Below are 17,077 nucleotides of genomic sequence, written 5' to 3'. Positions count from 1 at the left end.
ACATTCTCTGCCGGGCTGCTGCTCCAGTCTTGGAAACCTCTGTGTTTCCGGGACTGGAGACGTGACGCCACGCCCCTTCGTGAAGTCATGCCACGCACCCTGCATTCCGCCCATAGACATCATTTCCCCTATCCAAAAGACAGGGGATAAGATGTCTGATCACGGGGGGCCCGCCGCCTGGACCCCCCGCGATGTCCGTGCAGCACCCGCATTCACTGCCAGGCTGTTGCGCCAGTCACGATCTCCATGCAGCACTGAAGACGGAAATGAAGACGTGACGGGACTGAAGACGTGACGGGACTGAAGATGTGATGTCACACCCCTCGTGATGTCATGCCACGCACCCTCCATTCATGTCTATGGGAGGGGGCAGGACTGCCGTCCTGCCCCCTCCCATAGACATGAATGGAGGGGGCGTGGCGTGACGTCACATATCCAGTCCTTGAAACACAGAGGTTTACAAGACTGGAGCAGCAGCCCTGCACAGGATGTGGGTGCTGCACGGAGATCACGGGAGGGGGGTCCAGGTGACGGGCCCCCCGCGATCAGACATCTTATCCCCTATCTTTTGGATAGGGGATAAGATGTCTATGGGCGGAATGCCCCTTTAACACTGTAGTTATATTCTACATCCACTTCTTAGGAAGGCTTAGGCCATTGTGTGTGCAAAAAAATTATAAAAAAAACTTTTCCAAAACAGAAGATATAGGGTTACAAGCTTTCAAATATAATCCTTAAAATGTATTATAAAATAAAAAAATGATGTAGAAAAACAAGTATTATAGTTTTGAGCCATGATTCAGATGAATATATAGTCTTTTCTACATTATTTTTTAAATATTTTTAACAAAGTTTGAGGATTTTATCATCAGGTACTTGAATTTTTTTTTTTTCTGTTTAGGAACCAATCGGGATGAAGAGTCAATAGGACGGCCCACTGTGCGTGATTGACAGGCCTTACACGAATAGACCTGTCAATCAAAGCTCAAAAGGGGCTGATATTAGTGCAGGGGAAAAGTCGACCAGTTGCCCATAGCAACCAATCAGATCACTTCTTTCATTTTTCAGGGACCTTTTTAAAAATGAAAGCAGCGATCTGATTGGTTGCTATGGGCAACTGGTGGACTTTTCACTGTTTTGTTTTTGTTTACTGTTGCTGGGCCGGATACAATATCAGTGCAGGGCCGACATAACGCTACCGCCGTCTTACCACAGGGATAGGGAATCGGCATTTGTCATTTAACCCATGACATAAGGCCACGTGCGGGGCCACAGACTTACTTGTATATTCTTTTCACAGTCTGTCTGGTGGTGAAGCATCAGCTCGCTCTCCAGAAGGAACCTTTTGCCGCATTTATCGCAAATCCTCATGCGGCTGTGGGTGACGTTCATGTGCTTTTCCAGATACCACCTATTATTAAAAACCCTAGGGCACTTCTTACAGGGAAAGTGCTGCTTCTCATCAAATTTGGCCTTTTGCCCCAAAGGGTCCTGTCCTTTTTTCTTCCGCCTCCCCCCACCTCCTTGGTTCTGTGCCCCTTTTGCGTCTTTGCTCAGCTTGTTGGACTCGTTCTCGCTCGGCGACTTGTTCCCGTCCTCCGGGGAGTTTTCATCTTTGGCTGTCTCTGCTGAGTCATCATTGTCCTTTTCCTCCTCCTCCTCCTCTTCTTCCTCCTCCTCCTCCTCTTCTCGGGGTTCCTCTATGTCTTCTTCTTCGCTCGGCAAGATGTCGTCCTCCTCATCTTCCAACATGTCAAGGAAGTCGTCGTCCTCCCCCTCCTCCAGGCCGCCTTCTTCTTCGTCGTTCTCGTCATCCCCGTCTTCTTCCGACCCCCGGTCATCCCCGTCTGACCGGTCTAGAACAGTAACCGGGTCGGCTGCACCCCCCTTCCCCTCAGTCCCTTTAGATACATTTAGTGTCTGGTTATTTAGGTTGACCTCTACGATGATCTGTTCTCGGTTGTAGGACTCTTGGCTCGCCATGTCCTCTTCCGAGTCGGCCCCTTCTATTTTACAGATCCGGGCCCCGCTCCTCTCCTCGTCTTTAAAATACTGTTTTGGCGAAGTGGCATTGGGCATGTGTCCTTTAGTCACACTGTCCTCTACTCTCACAGAGTAGGGGTCGTTGCCCTCCCGGGCATAAATTTTAGTGGAAGGTGCGTCCACCTCCTGCTTTATCTCCCTATAGAACTGAGGCTGCATGACGGCGCCAGATTCGTTCCTATTGTCCTCAGCGTCCAAAATGTCATTGGCCATGGACAGGTTGAGTGACCTGCTGTGAATGAGCTCCTGACATGACGTCACAATCTCGTTCATCTGTAATACGGCGGCCGCGTTTAAGACGTCCTGCACGTTGCAGCCGTTGACTAAGAGCTTGGAGGTGTAGATGAAGTTGAGGATCTGCTGGAAACCTCGAGATGTCAAGGCTTCCAAGGACAGCTCCACCCGCTGCAGCTGCTTGTTCTGGGTGAAGAGAGAATGGAAGAATTGGCTGTAGGCGGCCAGGACGCCCTTGTGAGCCGGGAAGGTGCTCTTCTGCTGGACCAGCACGATATCCACATCGCAGAGGTCGGGCTGAAACAGGCGCTGTTCGTTCAGTCGGTCCATTAAGCAGGTGAAGTGAAGGGCCACATCTTCCACTAGGGAATACTCCGTGGAGGGGTAGTCCGTGGTCTTCTCCACTATTAACTGCGCAAAGACAAGAGAGAGAGAGAGAAGGCAATGAATGTAGGAATGGATATGGGGGAATCAAAACTATGGCGCTACTAAAGTTATCTAGAGGGGACACTTATCGGACACAGTCATTTTAAAGGGGTACTCCCCTGGAAAACATTTTTTTTTTTTTTTTAAATCAAATTGTACCAGAAAGTTAAACAGATTTGTAAATGACTTCTATTTAAAATTCTTAAAGGGGTACTCCACCCCTAGACATCTTCTCCCCTATCCATAGGATAGGGGATAAGATGTCTGATCGTGGGGCACCCACCTGGAGGGGAACGGAAGATCGTGACATCACGCCCGCCCCCTCAATGCAAGTCTATGGGAGGGGGCGTGACGGCCGTCACGCCCCCTCCCATAGACTTGCATTGAGGGGGCGGTCGTGACGTCACACGGGGGCGGAGTCATGACGTCACGATCTTCCGTTCCCGTGGTCGGGGACCCAGACCCTCCAGCGCTTCTGGAGCAGAAACAGGTGGGTGCCGCATGCTATATTGCGGGGGTCCCCAGTGGCGGGACCCCCGCAATCAGACATCTTATCCCCTATCCTTTGGATAGGGGATAAGATGTCTAGGTGTGCAGTACCCCTTTAATCCTTCCACTACTTACCAGCGGTTGTATGCTCCATAGTAAGTTCTTTTTCTTTTTGAATTTCCTTTCTGTCTGACCACAGTGCTCTCTGCTGACACCTCTGTCCATTTTAGGAACTGTCTAGAGCAGGAGAGGTTTGCTATAGGGATTTGCTCCTGCTCTGGACAGTTCGTAAAATGGACAGAGGTGTCAGCAGAGAGCACTGTGGTCAGACAGAAAGGAAATTCAAAAAGAAAAAGAACTTACTATGGAGCATACAACAGCTGGTAAGTACTGGAAGGATTAAGATTTTTAAATAGAAGCAGTTTACACATATGTTTAACTTTCTGGCACCAGTTGATATAAAAAAAATATATATATGTTTTCCAGAGTAGCCCTTTAATAAACTGGTCCCCAAGGGAGGAGCCGCATGTAGCAGGAATAATGCAGATTTTCTGTAGTGGACCAAGTTACGCAAATCTGCACCAAATTATGCAAAACAACAAACTAAATCAATAAATACATACAAACAAACATACATACATGTATTCAACCCTTAGAAGACACATGAGCTACATGTACTTTGCTGTGCCCTGGAACTTGTATGCCGCGAGGTTCCCCGATCAACGCATCTCCCGAAACGGTGATCCGAACCCCCCCTACGGCCGATCACCATGTCGGGATCTCATAAAATAATGGTGGACATCAGCGACTACGCCGATGTCCGCCATTAACCCTTTAGATGCGATAATACTGATCGCAGCATCTGAAGTATCTGCAGGGCTCGAAGGCACCCATCTGAGTGTTGGGGAGGTCCGATGAGTAAAGATGGCCGCCGGAGCTCTGCCTACCTGCTCCTAGCCGGCACATGTGATCTTTCCCTCTGGTAGACCAGAGAAGAAGATCCTAGATAACACTCGTCACTGTTATTCTTATGCGTAGCATTGGTCGGTATTAGAAATCAATAGATTGCTATAAAATAGTCCCCTATGGCACTTAAAAAAATAAAAAATAAAATTAATAAATGAGAAAAATCCCCTCCCCCAATAAATGAATAAATAAAAAAAATAAGCCTCGATGCAGTCCCATATACGGGAAAAAAAAGTTATAGGCTGTTAACAGAGGACAATTTTATACATATATATATATATATTAAACAGTAAAATAATAGAAAAATCTGCAACACAAATGCAACTAGTGACTATACTCTAGAGCAGTAGTCTCCAAACTGTGGACCTCCAGCTGTTGCAAAACTACAACTCCCAGCATGCCCGGACAGCCGTTGGCTGTCCGGGCATGCTGGGAGTTGTAGTTTTGAAACAGCTGGAGGTCCACAGTTTGGAGACTGTTGTTCTATAATTAGTTACTTTCTTCCACAAACCACACCTGACTATGGGTTATCTCTAGGACTGTAAAGTGAAAAAATATGAGCTGCAATACCACACATAACCTGCATATAGGAGAGGCGCTCTCTGTTAAAAAATCAATAATGTTTCTAATTCTCGATAGTGGAACAGAACTTTGGCATTAATATTCAAAAGAACACCTGGTCTAATGGAGGCCAATCAGCTCTCTCACGCCACCTTTCCAAGGTAGCTTTCACTTCCCTTAGAACATGACTGGGAATGCATGCCAAGTCACCGAATTCCCCTTCGGTCCCACCACGATAGGCCTCTAAGCCATCAACATCCTGCTTTGCACTGATGAGGATCAATAACTGTGAGAAACAGCCATCTACAGATCTTCACTTTCCCTCTAGCATACATTCCAAGTCATGTTCTAAGGCTTTTAAGGGAAAGCAACCTATAACAAAAAAAATAAAATTGTCCGAACAAAACAGGTTTAGTTCAGCTCACCACCCAACACGAACACTGGACATCATGGCTGCGGTAGTAGTGCGGAACTGTATAAGTAGCACGAGCACGGACAATACGGGCCGTATCCCGTAGGAAGCGGATGAAGACAAAAAATGGTGGGGTCCAGATCACAAAAAAAAATGATGAATTAAAACATAACTTTTACTGAATCATTAAAACACGGATAGTGAAAAAGAAAAACAACAACATGTGCGTTAAAAATACAACTCCGACACGTTTCGAACTTTAAGCGAGTTCTTAGTCATGGTCATGACTAAGCACTCGAAGTTCAAAACGCGTCGGAATTGTGTTTTTAAGGCACGTTTGTTTTTTCTTTTTTACTATCCATGTTTTAAAAATCCAGTAAAAGTTATGTTTTAATTCTTAATTTTTCGTGAGCTGGACCCCACCATTTTTTGTCTTCATGTAAAAAAAAAAAAAAAATGCCACAAGAGAGGCGCTTTGCATATCCTTTTCTTCTCAGAATTCCCGATGTAGTACACATGGTCTACGGTTCACACAGCTTCAGGATTTTCTCCTTAAAGGGGTTATCCAAGAAAAAACTTCTGAAGCTAAGGTTGTTCTTTTCTGTCTAAGTGCTCTCTGATGACACCTGTCTCGGGAACCGCCCAGTTTAGAAGCAAATCCCCATAGCAAACCTCTTCTAAACCGGGCGGTTCCTGAGACACGTGTCATCAAAGAGCACTTAGACAGAAAAGAACAACCTTAACTTCAGAAGCTCATAAGTACTGAAAGGATTTAAAAAAAATTAATAGAAGTAATTTACAAAGCTGTTTGACTTTCTGGAGCCAGTTGATATATAAAAAAATTTTTTTTCCCTGGATAACCCCTTTAAGGAGAAACCTTCCACCTTAAGGAGGCCATACACCTTCCATAGGTGTCAGACAATTGTGTAACTGCGAGAGAAGAAAAAGCTGCTACCAGACTCTTTGCAAAGGAAGACAAAATAATGTTTTATATCCTTTCCCTCCTATCATCTATAAGGGCGTGAAGAGTTTGGAAACAGCAAAAACAGTAAGCCAGTGGCGCTAAAAACAGCGAGTCTGCCCGATTGTCCTACAGTGTGTATGGGAGACCTTTAGTCACCAGATATGACCAGACTCTGCTTGGGAAAGTGGCCAAGACAACCAAGCCCGACTATCCACAGATAAGAAATCAGACGGACCAGATACCACCCATGGACAGGAGGGGCGCCGTTTCTGGATACGAAGGTTTATATGAGGTATTTTATAATGCAATTTGCTTTAGGGAATTATTCTAGTACTATACTGGAGAGGGGAAATAGACATCCCTGCAGCAGTATCAGGCACTATTACTATATACATTAAAGGGGTACTCCAGTGGAAAACTTTTTTTTTTTTATCAACTGGTGCCAGAAAGTTAAAGGGGATAACCAGAAAAAACTTTTTTTTATATATATCAACTGGCTACAGAAAGTTAAACAGATTTATAAATTACTTCTATTAAAAAATCTTAATCCTTTCAGTACTTATGAGCTTCTGAAATTAAGGTTGTTCTTTTCTGTCTAAGTGCTCTCTGATGACACGTGTCTCGGGAACCGCCCAGTTTAGAAGAGGTTTGCTATGGGGATTTGCTTCTAAACTGGGCGGTTCCCGAGACACGTGTCATCAGAGAGCACTTAGACAGAAAAGAACAACCTTAACTTCAGAAGCTCATAAGTACTGGAAGGATTAAGATTTTTTTTTATATTTTATAGAAGTAATTTACTAATCTGTTTCACTTTCTGGAGCCAGTTGATATATAAAAAATTTTTTTTTTTTCCTGGATAACCCCTTTAAACAGATTTGTAAATCACTTCTATTGAAAAATCTTAATCCTTAGGAGCTGTATACTAAAGAGAAATCCAAAAAAGAAATGCATTTCCTCTGATGTCATGACCACAGTGCTCTCTGCTGACCTCTGCTGTCCATTTTAGGAACTGTCCAGAGCAGAAGAAAATCTCCATAGCAAACATATGCTGCACTGGACAGTTCCTAAAATGGACAGCAGAGGTCAGCAGAGAGCACTGTGGTCATGACATCAGAGGAAATGCATTTCTTTTTTGGATTTCTCTTTAGTATACAGCCCCTAAAAAGTACTGGAAGGATTAAGATTTTTCAATAGAAGTGATTTACAAATCTGTTTAACTTTCTGTCGCCAGTTGATTTAAAGAAAAAAAAAAAGTTTTCCATGGGGGTACCTCTTTAAGATGCCAATGGGAAGATCATACAGGAGCCTGGGGTGGGCCCCCGACATCAGTGAGGGACCGAGACAGGACCGCAATAAAATAAAAAGCACTTGAGGTAAAGTGACAGCACATTTCGAGAGGAACACCCTGTTCTCCGTTAGGCCCATAAGCGTTCCTAAACACGTCGTCTATGTAACGCAAACATTTTTTTATTTTATCGTGCTCCGGTGTGCGTCCCAGAAAGTCTGTTTTCTCGAGGACTTCTACTGTGTGATACTGATCGCACGCAACGATTAAGGCGGTGTTCACACGGTGCAGTTATTTTCTACACAGAACACTATGTGCACAGTCACCCTGGTAATAGATACAGCAGTAGGCCAGTGTTTCCAAATCAGGGTGCCTCCAGCAGTTGCAAAACTACAACTCCCAGCATGCGCGGACAGCCATTGGCTGTCCGCGCATGCTGGGAGTTGTAGTTTTGCAACTGCTGGAGGCACACTGGTTGGAAAACACTGATCTAGGTAAATGCCCACAGAATATTCTGGATCTCGTGCCTCCTGCACTGATTACAATTATTATTTTCTCCGCGATTTGTAAAATCGTAGAAACTGCAGGTTCAGCAAATCTCGTCTCTTCTATTTCTGGCGCAGTTTACAACACTATAATTTCCCCTTTCGCTTGTCTGTAGGTAGAAGGTACACAGTGACCCCACCAGCAGAATAGTGAGTGCAGCTCTGGAGTATAATACAGGATATAACTCAGGATCAGTACAGGATAAGTAATGTAATGTATGTACACAGTGACCTCATCAGCAGAATAGTGAGTACAGCTCTGGAGTATAATACAGGATATAACTCAGGATCAGTACACGATAAGTAATGTAATGTATGTACAGTGACCCCACCAGCAGAATAGTGAGTACAGCTCTGGAGTATAATACAGGATATAACTCAGGATCAGTACAGGATAAGTAATGTAATGTATGTACAGTGACCCCACCAGCAGAATAGTGAGTGCAGCTCTGGAGTATAATACAGGATATAACTCAGGATCAGTACAGGATAAGTAATGTAATGTATGTACACAGTGACCTCACCAGCAGAATAGTGAGTACAGCTCTGGAGTATAATACAGGATATAACTCAGGATCAGTACAGGATAAGTAATGTAATGTATGTACACAGTGACCTCACCAGCAGAATAGTGAGTACAGCTCTGGAGTATAATACAGGATATAACTCAGGATCAGTGCAGGATAAGTAATGTAATGTATGTACACAGTGACCTCACCAGCAGAATAGTGAGTACAGCTCTGGAGTATAATACAGGATATAACTCAGGATCAGTACAGGATAAGTAATGTAATGTATGTACACAGTGACCCCACCAGCAGAATAGTGAGTGCAGCTCTGGAGTATAATACAAGCTCTTTTTATTTTATCACAGTCCAGTCTCGGTCCATTATTAGTCTGGTGTATACGGCTCATCACATTATTAGTCTGGTGTATACGGCTCATCACATTATTAGTCCGGTGTATACGGCTCATCACATTATTAGTCCGGTGTATACGGCTCATCACATTATTAGTCCGGTGTATACGGCTCATCACATTATTAGTCCGGTGTATACGGCTCATCACATTATTAGTCTGGTGTATACGGCTCATCACATTATTAGTTCGGTGTATACGGCTCATCACATTATTAGTCCGGTGTATACACATTATTAGTCTGGTGTATACGGCTCATCACATTATTAGTCTGGTGTATACAGTTCATCACATTATTAGTCCGGTGTATACAGCTCATCACATTATTAGTCCGGTGTATACGGCTCATCACATTATTAGTCTGGTGTATACGGCTCATCACATTATTAGTCTGGTGTATATGGCTCATCACATTATTAGTCCGGTGTATACACATTATTAGTCTGGTGTATACGGCTCATCACATTATTAGTCTGGTGTATACGGCTCATCACATTATTAGTCCGGTGTATACACATTATTAGTCCGGTGTATACGGCTCATCACATTATTAGTCCGGTGTATACGGCTCATCACATTATTAGTCTGGTGTATACGGCTCATCACATTATTAGTCTGGTGTATACGGCTCATCACATTATTAGTCTGGTGTATACAGCTCATCACATTATTAGTCTGGTGTATACGGCTCATCACATTATTAGTCTGGTGTATACAGCTCATCACATTATTAGTCTGGTGTATACGGCTCATCACATTATTAGTCTGGTGTATACGGCTCATCACATTATTAGTCCGGTGTATACACATTATTAGTCTGGTGTATACGGCTCATCACATTATTAGTCTGGTGTATACGGCTCATCACATTATTAGTCTGGTGTATACGGCTCATCACATTATTAGTCTGGTGTATACGGCTCATCACATTATTAGTCTGGTGTATACACATTATTAGTCTGGTGTATACGGCTCATCACATTATTAGTCTGGTGTATACACATTATTAGTCCGGTGTATACGGCTCATCACATTATTAGTCCGGTGTATACGGCTCATCACATTATTAGTCTGGTGTATACGGCTCATCACATTATTAGTCCGGTGTATACACATTATTAGTCTGGTGTATACGGCTCATTACATTATTAGTCTGGTGTATACGGATCATCACATTATTAGTCTGGTGTATACGGCTCATCACATTATTAGTCTGGTGTATACACATTATTAGTCTGGTGTATACGGCTCATCACATTATTAGTCTGGTGTATACACATTATTAGTCCGGTGTATACGGCTCATCACATTATTAGTCCGGTGTATACGGCTCATCACATTATTAGTCTGGTGTATACGGCTCATCACATTATTAGTCCGGTGTATACACATTATTAGTCTGGTGTATACGGCTCATCACATTATTAGTCCAGTGTATACGGCTCATCACATTATTAGTCTGGTGTATACGGCTCATCACATTATTAGTCTGGTGTATACACATTATTAGTCTGGTGTATACGGCTCATCACATTATTAGTCTGGTGTATACACATTATTAGTCTGGTGTATACGGCTCATCACATTATTAGTCTGGTGTATACACATTATTAGTCCGGTGTATACAGGTCATCACATTATTAGTCTGGTGTATACGGCTCATCACATTATTAGTCCGGTGTATACACATTATTAGTCTGGTGTATACGGCTCATCACATTATTAGTCCGGTGTATACACATTATTAGTCTGGAGTATACGGATCATCACATTATTAGTCTGGAGTATACGGATCATCACATTATTAGTCCGGTGTATACGGCTCATCACATTATTAGTCCGGTGTATACGGCTCATCACATTATTAGTCTGGTGTATACGGCTCATCACATTATTAGTCCGGTGTATACGGCTCATCACATTATTAGTCTGGTGTATACAGCTCATCACATTATTAGTCTGGTGTATACAGCTCATCACATTATTAGTCTGGTGTATACAGCTCATCACATTATTAGTCTGGTGTATACGGCTCATCACATTATTAGTCTGGTGTATACGGCTCATCACATTATTAGTCCGGTGTATACGGCTCATCACATTATTAGTCCGGTGTATACAGCTCATCACATTATTAGTCTGGTGTATACGGCTCATCAGATTATTAGTCCGGTGTATACACATTATTAGTCTGGTGTATACGGCTCATCACATTATCAGTCCGGTGAATACACATTATTAGTCTGGTGTATACGGCTCATCACATTATTAGTCTGGTGTATACGGCTCATCACATTATTAGTCCGGTGTATACAGCTCATCACATTATTAGTCTGGTGTATATGGCTCATCACATTATTAGTCCGGTGTATACGGCTCATCACATTATTAGTCTGGTGTATATGGCTCATCACATTATTAGTCCGGTGTATACACATTATTAGTCTGGTGTATACGGCTCATCACATTATTAGTCTGGTGTATACGGCTCATCACATTATTAGTCCGGTGTATACAGCTCATCACATTATTAGTCTGGTGTATACGGCTCATCACATTATTAGTCCGGTGTATACGGCTCATCACATTATTAGTCCGGTGTATACGGCTCATCACATTATTAGTCCGGTGTATACGGCTCATCACATTATTAGTCCGGTGTATACGGCTCATCACATTATTAGTCTGGTGTATATGGCTCATCACATTATTAGTCCGGTGTATACGGCTCATCACATTATTAGTCTGGTGTATATGGCTCATCACATTATTAGTCTGGTGTATACAGCTCATCACATTATTTGTCCGGTGTATACGGCTCATCACATTATTAGTCTGGTTTATACGGCTCATCACATTATTAGTCTGGTGTATACGGCTCATCACATTATTAGTCTGGTGTATACGGCTCATCACATTATTGGTCCGGTGTATACGGCTCATCACATTATTAGTCTGGTTTATACGGCTCATCACATTATTAGTCTGGTGTATATGGCTCATCACATTATTAGTCCGGTGTATACGGCTCATCACATTATTAGTCTGGTGTATATGGCTCATCACATTATTAGTCTGGTGTATACAGCTCATCACATTATTGGTCCGGTGTATACGGCTCATCACATTATTAGTCTGGTTTATACGGCTCATCACATTATTAGTCTGGTGTATACGGCTCATCACATTATTAGTCTGGTGTATACGGCTCATCACATTATTAGTCCGGTGTATACACATTATTAGTCTGGAGTATACGGCTCATCACATTATTAGTCCGGTGTATACGGCTCATCACATTATTAGTCCGGTGAATACACATTATTAGTCTGGAGTATACGGCTCATCACATTCTTAGTCTGGTGTATACGGCTCATCACATTATTAGTCTGGTGTATACGGCTCATCACATTATTAGTCCGGTGTATACAGCTCATCACATTATTAGTCTGGTGTATATGGCTCATCACATTATTGGTCCGGTGTATACGGCTCATCACATTATTAGTCCGATGTATACGGCTCATCACATTATTAGTCCGGTGTATACGGCTCATCACATTATCAGTCCGGTGTATACGGCTCATCACATTATCAGTCTGGTGTATACGGCTCATCACATTATTAGTCCGGTGTATACGGCTCATCACATTATTAGTCCGGTGTATACGGCTCATCACATTATTAGTCCGGTGTATACGGCTCATCACATTATTAGTCCGGTGTATACGGCTCATCACATTATTTGTCCGGTGTATACGGCTCATCACATTATTAGTCCGGTGTATACGGCTCATCACATTATTAGTCCGGTGTATACGGCTCATCACATTATTAGTCTGGTGTATACGGCTCATCACATTATTAGTCCGGTGTATACGGCTCATCACATTATTAGTCTGGTGTATACAGCTCATCACATTATTAGTCTGGTGTATACAGCTCATCACATTATTAGTCTGGTGTATACAGCTCATCACATTATTAGTCTGGTGTATACGGCTCATCACATTATTAGTCTGGTGTATACGGCTCATCACATTATTAGTCCGGTGTATACGGCTCATCACATTATTAGTCCGGTGTATACAGCTCATCACATTATTAGTCTGGTGTATACGGCTCATCAGATTATTAGTCCGGTGTATACACATTATTAGTCTGGTGTATACGGCTCATCACATTATCAGTCCGGTGAATACACATTATTAGTCTGGTGTATACGGCTCATCACATTATTAGTCTGGTGTATACGGCTCATCACATTATTAGTCCGGTGTATACAGCTCATCACATTATTAGTCTGGTGTATATGGCTCATCACATTATTAGTCCGGTGTATACGGCTCATCACATTATTAGTCTGGTGTATATGGCTCATCACATTATTAGTCCGGTGTATACGGCTCATCACATTATTAGTCTGGTGTATATGGCTCATCACATTATTAGTCCGGTGTATACGGCTCATCACATTATTAGTCTGGTGTATATGGCTCATCACATTATTAGTCTGGTGTATACAGCTCATCACATTATTGGTCCGGTGTATACGGCTCATCACATTATTAGTCTGGTTTATACGGCTCATCACATTATTAGTCTGGTGTATACGGCTCATCACATTATTAGTCTGGTGTATACGGCTCATCACATTATTAGTCCGGTGTATACACATTATTAGTCTGGAGTATACGGCTCATCACATTATTAGTCCGGTGTATACGGCTCATCACATTATTAGTCCGGTGAATACACATTATTAGTCTGGAGTATACGGCTCATCACATTCTTAGTCTGGTGTATACGGCTCATCACATTATTAGTCTGGTGTATACGGCTCATCACATTATTAGTCCGGTGTATACAGCTCATCACATTATTAGTCTGGTGTATATGGCTCATCACATTATTGGTCCGGTGTATACGGCTCATCACATTATTAGTCCGATGTATACGGCTCATCACATTATTAGTCCGGTGTATACGGCTCATCACATTATCAGTCCGGTGTATACGGCTCATCACATTATCAGTCTGGTGTATACGGCTCATCACATTATTAGTCCGGTGTATACGGCTCATCACATTATTAGTCCGGTGTATACGGCTCATCACATTATTAGTCCGGTGTATACGGCTCATCACATTATTAGTCCGGTGTATACGGCTCATCACATTATTTGTCCGGTGTATACGGCTCATCACATTATTAGTCCGGTGTATACGGCTCATCACATTATTAGTCCGGTGTATACGGCTCATCACATTATTAGTCCGGTGTATACGGCTCATCACATTATTAGTCCGGTGTATACGGCTCATCACATTATTAGTCCGGTGTATACGGCTCATCACATTATTAGTCTGGTGTATACACATTATTAGTCCGGTGTATACGGCTCATCACATTATTAGTCCGGTGTATACGGCTCATCACATTATTAGTCTGGTGTATACACATTATTAGTCTGGTGTATACGGCTCATCACATTATTAGTCTGGTGTATACACATTATTAGTCCGGTGTATACGGCTCATCACATTCTTAGTCCGGTGTATACGGCTCATCACATTATTAGTCCGGTGTATACGGCTCATCACATTATTAGTCCGGTGTATACGGCTCATCAGATTATTAGTCCGGTGTATACACATTATTAGTCTGGAGTATACAGCTCATCACATTATTAGTCTGGTGTATACGGCTCATCACATTATTAGTCCGGTGTATACAGCTCATCACATTATTAGTCTGGTGTATATGGCTCATCACATTATTGGTCCGGTGTATACGGCTCATCACATTATTAGTCCGATGTATACGGCTCATCACATTATTTGTCCGGTGTATACACATTATTAGTCTGGTGTATATGGCTCATCACATTATTAGTCTGGTGTATACACATTATTAGTCCGATGTATACGGCTCATCACATTATTAGTCCGGTGTATACGGCTCATCACATTATCAGTCCGGTGTATACGGCTCATCACATTATCAGTCTGGTGTATACAGCTCATCACATTATTAGTCCGGTGTATACGGCTCATCACATTATTAGTCCGGTGTATACGGCTCATCACATTATTAGTCCGGTGTATACGGCTCATCACATTATTTGTCCGGTGTATACGGCTCATCACATTATTAGTCCGGTGTATACGGCTCATCACATTATTAGTCCGGTGTATACGGCTCATCACATTATTAGTCCGGTGTATACGGCTCATCACATTATTAGTCCGGTGTATACGGCTCATCACATTATTAGTCCGGTGTATACGGCTCATCACATTATTAGTCCGGTGTATACGGCTCATCACATTATTAGTCCGGTGTATACGGCTCATCACATTATTAGTCCGGTGTATACGGCTCATCACATTATTAGTCCGGTGTATACGGCTCATCACATTATTAGTCCGGTGTATACGGCTCATCACATTATTAGTCCGGTGTATACGGCTCATCACATTATTAGTCCGGTGTATACACATTATTAGTCTGGTGTATACGGCTCATCACATTATTAGTCTGGTGTATACACATTATTAGTCCGGTGTATACGGCTCATCACATTATTAGTCCGGTGTATACGGCTCATCACATTATTAGTCTGGTGTATACACATTATTAGTCCGGTGTATACGGCTCATCACATTATTAGTCCGGTGTATACGGCTCATCACATTATTAGTCTGGTGTATACACATTATTAGTCCGGTGTATACGGCTCATCACATTATTAGTCCGGTGTATACGGCTCATCACATTATTAGTCTGGTGTATACACATTATTAGTCCGGTGTATACGGCTCATCACATTATTAGTCCGGTGTATACGGCTCATCACATTATTAGTCCGGTGTATACGGCTCATCACATTATTAGTCCGGTGTATACGGCTCATCACATTATTAGTCCGGTGTATACACATTATTAGTCTGGCGTATACACATTATTAGTCTGGAGTATACGGCTCATCACATACAGTTCACAGATTTTATTCTGCTATTAAATAAGCCATTTGCTTTTATCGCCGCTGAGTCTGACCCCCCCCCCCCCCCCCCCCCATCCTCCATCTCTTTCTCTCCCCGCTCTCCGGAGACGCCGCGGTCATCAGGTCAACGGCAAAAGAGGAGACTATTCATCAAAAGTTACACTAGAGGACGACGGTTCATGGAGAGGACCTGGGGGAAGGACTGACAGGAGAATATACAACAAAAACACATCCGAAAATTACAGATAAAGGGGGAGATTTAGCAAAACCTGTGCAAAGGAAAAGTTGCCCAGTTGCCCATAGCAACCAATCAGATCGCTTCTTTCATTTTGCAGAGGCCTTGTTAAAAATGAAAGAAGCAAGCTGATTGGTTGCTATGGGCAACTCAGCAACATTTCCTCAGGACAGGTTTTGATAAATCTCCCCCAAAATACCCAAATAAAAAAAGATCTAAAATGGTGTTTGCCAACCAGGGTGCCGCCAGCTGTTGCAAAACTACAACTTCCAGCATGCCCGGACAGCCGAAGGTTTTATCTGGTGACGGCGCTTCTCCATATGTTGAATAAAATAGGACATATGGTGGTTATTGCAGAGGAGGGGAGGTGAAGGACCCCACCACAAAACACCCAAATCTAATTACAGAGAAAAGAAATGATCAGAGACTCCAATTCCGCAGGATTCACCTGGGCGTTACAGGACCGCCCGTATGCGAAGGGTCAGCAAGTGGCCCTATATGTACCAGGAAGGTATAGTGAAAAGCTTTAGCCACCATATCATCTAACTGCAGTACTCAAGTCACTCTCTCCAGAGCTGTACTCACTATTCTGCTGGTGAGGTCACTGTGTACATACATTACATTACTTATCCTGTACTGATCCTGAGTTATATCCTGTATTATACTCCAGAGCTGTACTCACTATTCTGCTGGTGAGGTCACTGTGTACATACATTACATTACTTATCCTGTACTGATCCTGAGTTATATCCTGTATTATACTCCAGAGCTGTACTCACTATTCTGCTGGTGAGGTCACTGTATACATATATTACATTACTGATCCTGCACTGATCCTGAGTTATATCCTGTATTATACTCCAGAGCTGTACTCACTATTCTGCTGGTGAGGTCACTGTGTACATACATTACATTACTTATCCTGTACTGATCCTGAGTTATATCCTGTATTATACTCCAGAGCTGTACTCACTATTCTGCTGGTGAGGTCA

The 17,077-nt window shown here is 42.8% G+C and overlaps 1 protein-coding gene across 1 annotated transcript in view; it reads right to left on the bottom strand.

Moving 5' to 3' along the window:
- ZBTB47 (zinc finger and BTB domain containing 47) overlaps positions 1–17,077 on the bottom strand; it is a 78,652-nt gene that overhangs the window by 36,281 nt on the left and 25,294 nt on the right. The window contains exon 2 of the mRNA XM_056518851.1: positions 1,282–2,688. Coding sequence (XP_056374826.1) covers positions 1,282–2,688 — 1,407 coding nt within the window. The remainder of the gene's footprint in view (positions 1–1,281; positions 2,689–17,077) is intronic.

Source organism: Hyla sarda, chromosome 5 (assembly GCF_029499605.1).
Source record: "Hyla sarda isolate aHylSar1 chromosome 5, aHylSar1.hap1, whole genome shotgun sequence".
Taxonomy (NCBI): Eukaryota; Metazoa; Chordata; class Amphibia; order Anura; family Hylidae; genus Hyla; species Hyla sarda.
The sequence above is the reverse complement of the archived record's forward strand: the minus strand, read 5'-3'. Positions and strand labels throughout refer to the sequence as shown.